This window comes from Apteryx rowi, unplaced genomic scaffold, assembly GCF_003343035.1.
Source record: "Apteryx rowi isolate R43461 unplaced genomic scaffold, aptRow1 scaffold_6, whole genome shotgun sequence".
Classification (NCBI taxonomy): domain Eukaryota; kingdom Metazoa; phylum Chordata; class Aves; order Apterygiformes; family Apterygidae; genus Apteryx; species Apteryx rowi.
The window spans coordinates 7444342-7452135 of NW_020450871.1; the positions used below are offsets into that span (position 1 = coordinate 7444342).

General features: G+C 40.6%; 1 protein-coding gene across 1 annotated transcript in view; it reads left to right on the forward strand.

The window, feature by feature from the left end:
- Positions 1 to 7794, forward strand: part of PDILT (protein disulfide isomerase like, testis expressed) — a 30594-nt gene that overhangs the window by 21326 nt on the left and 1474 nt on the right. The window contains exons 8-11 of the mRNA XM_026082986.1: positions 557 to 754; positions 2102 to 2222; positions 3170 to 3351; positions 7331 to 7420. Of these exons, the coding sequence (XP_025938771.1) occupies positions 557 to 754; positions 2102 to 2222; positions 3170 to 3351; positions 7331 to 7420 (591 nt within the window). The remainder of the gene's footprint in view (positions 1 to 556; positions 755 to 2101; positions 2223 to 3169; positions 3352 to 7330; positions 7421 to 7794) is intronic.

Sequence of the window (7794 nt, forward strand, 5' to 3'; positions counted from 1 at the left end):
CCTTTTGCCTGCAGCACACAGGTGTATTCACACATACAAACAGGTATAGGCAGTCATACACAGAGATATTTCAGCTTCCATCATCAATCATTATGGTGCCACTCCTGCTCCAAATACACAGAATGCTGCGGAATGGTAATTCATCTTGTAATAGAGCACTCAGCTTTAGCATTGGTAAAGATATCTGGATTACAAGTATTTCAGCTCTTTTGTCCTGCTAAGTTTTATTATGGCAAGCAATAAGAGTTTTGTAGGGTAAATTTAGATGTGTTAGCAAAATTAATTTAATAGATGATAGCAAACCAGTGTGAAAGCACAGAGGGAAAGCCTCCATCCCTTTCGCTTGCTTTAGCATTTGTTATGAGCTTGGATCAAGGTATCATAAAGTCCACAAAGCTGCTGGCTGGGCTGACCCCAAAAAATGGTTCCACATGACTCCTTCCATTTAAGCTCGATCCCAACCATTGCCAAACTCCAAGCATGATCCATTTCTCTAACATGTCTGAATCAAAGCCGGAGGACTCAACCAGATGTTTGACTGCTTCTTTATTACCAGATAATGTTTGTCTTGGTGGATACTAATGAAACAAGGAACGGACGAGTTTTTGAGTATTTTCGCATCACTCAAGCTGATGTTCCTGCAGTGAGAATCCTAAATTTGACAAGAGATGCAAAGTACAAAATGCCTGCAGATGAGGTGACTGTGGAGAACCTAAGACATTTTTGTCAGAGCTACCTAGATGGGAAAGCAAAGGTATGTCCATTACTAATGAGATGTCCCTTTGTACCAGTTAAAATACTAACAAACTTGAAAAGCTGAAGCATCCCTTAAATTACTAAAACACTGTGTACTGTTCTGATCATCAGTCTACGAATTTACACTTGCTCTAATGTACTCATCTTCACTTGCTGACAGATCAACTGAGATGGACTACAAAGTTCTCCAGTCCTCCTATGTAAATTCAGGAAAATCATTTATGGCCCAATATTTTAGTTGATTTCAGCTGACATTTTAGTGGCTTAGAACTTCTCTGTGCCTCAATCTTTCCAATCATATAATGGAGATAATATTTCTCTTCCTCAGTTGGGAGAGATGAAGCTTCATGACTGATTGCAAAGGGTTTTGAGGTTGCAGGAAGGTCCAGTAAATAGAAAATTGACAGTTTCAAAGTAGAATAAGATTTGGCATTTGTTGCAAATGAATTTAAACTTAATTTTGTGACTCCTAGTGCTCCTTGTCACAGAGTGAATTTTAACAGAGGGTATCTTTCCCAATTGATAATACAGCATTTGTTGTCATAATGAGGTATCATCCTCTATACCCATGTGAAAAATACATTAAAATGTGTTGCTTATTCAGTGCTTTTCAGGGTGATTTACTTTAGTTTCCGTAATAAGGAAAAGAGATGAAGTGCTCAACCTGACAGCAGACAGAATTTAAGAGTTCCAAGCAGTAGATCCTGATTTTGGTGTCGAGGGAGAGGAGGAGGGGAGAAGAGATGGGGATGTCTCCATTTCTTCTCCAACAAGAGCTGTTAGAGTGGCACACTCCCACTCTGAAACAAGCTCCCATGGGGAATGTGCTCTTTCTTCTGTTGCACTGCTGGTGTAAAAGAAATGGCCAGCAAACATAATGTACATTGTAAGAGCCATGTGGTGACTGTATTTGAGGGGGAAGGAAGAAATTTAGGCAGCAATGTATGACACATCTTATGGGTTATACACCACTCTTCTGAGAGACTGCAGTATGTAAGCTCTTCAGTACTCCAGCTTTTGAATGTTGGACAACAAGAATGCAGGACAAGGAGTTCATCTGTGTGCCAAAGTCATTTTCAGCTCATCTACTATGATGCCTGTATTCAAGAGAGGGACAGGTAATCCAGACTCCCAGTTATCCAGGGGTGCCAGACCCCAGCTCCCTACTCAAGGGAGAGAAGAGAGTAGCACAGAAAGGCTGGATAAGATACAGAGATAGCAGAAGTAATGTACAGTAATGATGGGTATTAGAGAAACATCCAATCAGTCCCACATTAACTTGAACTGGAGTACAGTTTCTCACTGCTCCCTGCATTTTCACAGCTGTGTTTCTGTTTCTGATTAGCTACATCTCTCTAGTGAGGAAATTCCAGATGACTGGGACAAGCTGCCTGTCAAAGTGCTTGTCGGGAAGAATTTCAACAGGATTGTCTTCAATGAGACCATGACTGTGTTTGTAATGTTTTGTAAGTGCCTTTACTGTATTCAGATACTAAGTTGCTTCAATGTGATCATTTGGAGGTGAAAAAAGAAAGCTCACATTTCCATACCAAACTAAATCTTGTACTTTACAGAAGCCCAGCTTAACGAATTTTTGCTGTCTGATGAAAGCATTAAAGAAAAGCGTGTGTCATATCAATGAAAACACTGTGATGCTTTTGCTGACTTAAGGTTGCACTGAATAACACTGAATCTCTTAAGTAAATATTTGTCAAGATAATATCAAATCTCAGTGTTGAAAGACAAAGTGATATTAGAATTTCATGCTGTACAATGGGACATTATAACATGCCATACAGTACGAGTCAGGCTGCTTCTAAGGACAGAGGCAGAGTTAAGTGTGGTTGTATGGCTACAGTGCTCTAGGATTAAACCCTGAAGACAAGCTGTGGTTTAGCAAATAACTCCTTTTCTTCCTCCTCTGTCTGCAAAGGGAAGTCATCTTCCTGTCGACCCTTCCCAGCAACAAACCACCACCCTATTCCATATCAGCTAGTAATAGTAGTAGCTTGGGCCTTAGTTACTGCAGCATAGAAAACATGCAGCATGAAAATAAATACAGACAACTAGCTGTACTCCCCTGAACTCCAAGACTTTTATTTGGGTTGTACCGGCACTCGTCTCTAGCAAAGTTATGTGACAAGTGCTGTGTGTTTATTGTTGCAATGACAGGCTAAGTAGAGTTACAGCAGCACTGCTATCAGAAGCGCACTAGGGAAGTAGCTGGTTATCACCAGAGTATTGGTGAGTCAGGGCACGAAACTCATGAAGGTTGAATGGTTTCAAGTAGAGACTGGCCACAGCTGAAATCTAAAACCCTGCAAACTTTATGGGCTAAATGGGTCCCAGTAATTGCACCAGTATATGCTCTTCCGCCGGACTGTATACTTCTATTTTTCTTTTCAAATTGCAGATGCCCCTTGGTCCGATGACTGCGCAAAACTCCTGCCAGTCTGGGACAAACTGGGAGAGGAATATGAAAGTCGCAAAGACATAATCATTGCTAAGATAGATGTCACGGCAAATGACATCCTGTCGATCACATTGGATCGCTATCCATTCTTCAGACTGTTTCCTGCAGGGCCTGATTACCAGGTGAGAGGCTGAAGGGGGAGAACGCAGAGCCATATCTGCATATGGAGGGGGTATGTATGTATGTGCAAGTTGCAGCAGGCAAGCATGTGAGATAGGAGCCTTTTAAGCAAGACAACTTTACTTCTCATCTACTCAACCTTGGATTCATTGCTGTCAACAACCTGAGCCAAGGATAAACCCTTTTACCTTTCTTCTCTTATGAGTGAGGTTGTGGCAAAAGCTCATTTACTATTTACCAACTTGGACTTAGAAAGTACATTCTGCTGATCTGTTTAACAATCTCCAAACAGCCTCCTGGGTTCTAGTAATAATCTTAACTAAGAGTAAACTTACAGATATCCTCCTAATCACTGCAGTGTCTTTGTGCTTTGAACCATGAGTCCATTCACAGAACTACCCTCTGTCTGTTGTTTCCGGAGCAGGTGTGACCGTAACAACAGCGCAGTACCAGCGTTTTAGAGGTTATACCCTCTAAACTGTACAGAAAACAAATCCTGGAACTTTCTCCTATACACTTATGCCAGTAATTTCATTTCATTCCAATATCACAGAAATGCCTCAATATAGAATAAATATTTGTTGCCAAGACTAATCATTTTTAGAATATGCTACCTAATACATCAGCTATGTTACAGCATGTTCAGAAAATGTTGCTGGAAGGAGACAAAGAAAAGTATTAGACAAATAGTTAGATTCCTCCATCTACGTGGACAATCTGATTAAAAAATACCATCTCTATCTTAGAATTAAATTTTTTTTGGCTTCATTTTTATAAATTAAGACATTACTAAGCTTTCCATTTTTCTTCTTAGTCCCAAACTTCAATTAAATTCCAAGACATTTGTCCATGTCCTCATTTAATCTTTTAGAGAGAGATTTTGCTCTTGGATGTGCATGCACAGCTTCTAATGAATTGAACTGCAGTCCTGCATACTCACACTGTGTTTAGGCTTTATGCAGAAGAGCAGAGACCCATTAAATGCTCATAATAAATGTCAGTTTGTCAAAAAAATTAGTAACAACTTTCATTAAATAGTAAAGGATTGTTTTATACTTATAAACGCCCTAAAATTAAAGTGCTTGCAATCTCAAGTTCTTCCTTGAGCATGTTTTTACACTAGTTCCCTCAGCTTCACAGATTTCACTCTGCACTTCAGCACCAGCACGAGTGTCTTGTAGGTGTCTGATCCAAGTGTTCTGGCCTTTTTCCTTACTGCACTATATGAAAAGCTGGCCACAGAAATCTTTACTTACCACAGACAGCTATAAATGATCAGAGACATACTCAGGCCATTAATACACAGTTACTGTAACAGGTCTCAGTCATTGCTACCAGTCATCAATTATACATAGAATTCTTGTAAGTACACTTTTTAAAAATTAACCAAAGTTAAGGACACAAAGTCCTCCCAAAGTCAGGACATAGGATACACATGTAATATCACAACGTGCCAAGGGTCAGAGTTCTCCCGCACTTTGTACTGTACAGGCACTTCTCTAAAATTACAATCCCTACTCCCTTATTCTTGCCATGATGAGAAGGCTTGAAGGGGCTTGGAGCCAAGGAGTTAAACTGGTACGCTCTGAAGAAAGAAAAAGAACAGGAAATATATACAGTCCAATAACAACACTTCATGTGATCTTGATTTCACACAGGCGTCTTTTCTAGCCCTTAGTACTTCGCTGGTGTTGGAAACACACAAACACATGAGCTTTCCGATAATCTCGACTGATCCTTCCTATTGGTAAAGGACTAAGGATGCAATTCAATGCTAGGGCAGAAGCAGTAGGAACTTTAATGATGAAATAATTTCCAGAAGACTCTAAAGGGCCTCATGATCTAAATTCCCTCAAAAAAGCACATCAAATGCATGTAAACGTCTCTGAACCTGCTCCTGAACAACCGATGAAAAAGTTGCTAACAAGATGACAGAGACCTGTTTTCTAGACCTGGGATGTCATGGTCTCTGGCCACCACAGCTTGCCCTTATATCTCCTTAAAGACAGAGCCACATGCAGAACACATTACTCCACAGTCCCCTCTAGGCACTCTCACCTGATGCGATTCTGGATACTACCTTCCTCCAGACAGAAGTATCTGCTAGGTCTCCAGGATATGAACTGCCTTCTTTCTAGTGGACTGTGACTCCTTGGTCTGTTTAAGAATGGATTCAGCTTCTCCTGAAGTTAAAGACAAGTCATCCTCTTATTTTCAGTGGGTGCAAAAGTAGGTACATGACTGCATTTTCAAACCAGGAGCCACTTGGGGTAGTACTGGAATTATGTACAGGTAGATGGGCTCAGTGACACAGATCTATAGCTGGGCATTTAAGCATGTGCCCAGTTTTCCGAAGCATCAGCTCAGTGCTTCGGCATTTGTTTTTTCATTCTCGCTCTCTTTAGTAATCCTTGGTTGCAATATAAACATACACTGATTCTAAAACATGACTAAATGGCTACTGATACAAAAAAGAAAACTTTCCATGTCAAAAGCAAAAATCAACTCTCACGGTGAGACAAAAAGTCTTTGTTCTCCTCCCCAGAAACAATTACATTTGGCACCTGGCTATTTGCTGGCAGCAGTTATAGTCAGAGCTGAAGGAACCAGAGAGCGAATCTGCTGAATTACATGGAAGAAGGAGGAGTGGCTGGACAGCATTGGAGTTACATCTGTGAAGCAGATGAACAACTCATCCACTGCATCATCCACTCCAAATTTAAGAGGAAAATATGCTGTTTTTCAGACAGATCTTAAGATGATTCTATTTGTTTCTCTGTATTAAGAGAATGTAAATGTGATATTCTCACTTATGTATTCACCACTCTAATGAGAAGCGTTGATGAATTTCCTCAGTAACCAGCACATGGATCAGCTGCTTCTCTGGCTTTACAGGTCTTCAGGCTCTGAGAACTTGCTGTTCCAGCCATAAGAGTCAATCATCTGAGAATATTAATTGCCTTTGGAGGAATCAAATAACGATCTTAGTCAAAAACATTAAGCTTGCAAGCACTAAAAAACTTCAAGGCTGCTACACTTTTTCTTATTATAAGAAGATATCTTACTGTATGGGAAAAATTAAATCTATGTGTATTTCTACTGAACATAGCAGAGAATAGGGGTGTTTTGTTTACAGTCCTTTGAACTCAATTTGGGCATATTAGCAACTAGTGTAAAGTAACACAGCACTGTTGGTCTCAGTAGATGCAAGTCAGCTTACCCTAGGTGAGAATAGGCACTAGGCACCTGCTTATTTGTTACTCAGATAACAGCACACAATTCCCAATATCACTCACATGAACTTCCACAAATTCTGGTTAAAAGACTCACGCAAAATCCTTTTCAGACTTCCAGAGAGCAAAAGTATTTAAAAAAAAATCTTAAAAATATAGAATGGTGCTAGAACTATTCAGAGAATTTTAAAGCCCTAAATTCAAAGTGCTTTTTCCATTAAACATCCCCATAATAAAATCCTCAACAAACCCCCAACTTAAGGTGAAGTATAAGACAATTAATGTCACTGTTCATCTTCCTCTTGTTCTAACTGAATATTCAAGCTGTGGAACAGCTGGTACTTCTGGACTGAGGTTTTCAAAACTGTTTCAGGATTCTGAATTTCCATAAAAATCATGTCTGGACCCTTAAAAGACTCTGCTCTTCAAAATGTCTTGCAAATGTTTAACAATATACATAGAAAAGACACTGAAGTCAGTCGTTGGCAGGATTCAGGCCTTGTATTATACAATAATGGCTCTGGTTTTAGTACGAGTCCTCTTCTTCTTCGGTATGTATTTATTTTTTCTTTACACTTGAGTTTCAGATAACCGTGGAGTTTGCTGCGTCTCTGCCCCAGCTTTCTAAGCTGCACACAGGAGCCTAGACTTTGGTGAATCTACAGAATTGAGATCCTTCAACTGATTATGCTGTGACTTCAGGCACTTTGTGCAGACAGTTAAATCTTAATCCTCAAACTCTTTCCAGGTGGTGGCTTATGCTGGGGAACATACCGTGAAGGCATTTTCTGAATTCTTAGAAGAACAAAGCAAGACAAAAGCAGAAACAAGAGAGAAGGTAGGAGTTGGATCCACACACCGATCGGTCTGCTGTGCAATCCAAGGCATGTTCACACCTTGTACAGATACACTTGAGCTGGCTTACAGCATAGCCCTGGAGTATGGGCTTCAGCCACAGCTCTCCCCTGGACTGCTCCTACCAGCTCTTAGCCAGCTGCAAGCTGACTAGCTTGGCATGACCACATCAGCTGCAGTCGCACCGCTGCCCGGCAGGCACGCTCCCATTCGCATCCTTGTTTCCATCACACAAAAGCTCCTCTCCCACTGCTCATGTTAGCCCTGAGCCACGGGGCTAACATATTGATAGCACTGCTTGGCAGAAAGGAACTTGCACTTTGAAAAGCATAAGCAAGACCTTGTCAGCGTTTCAGT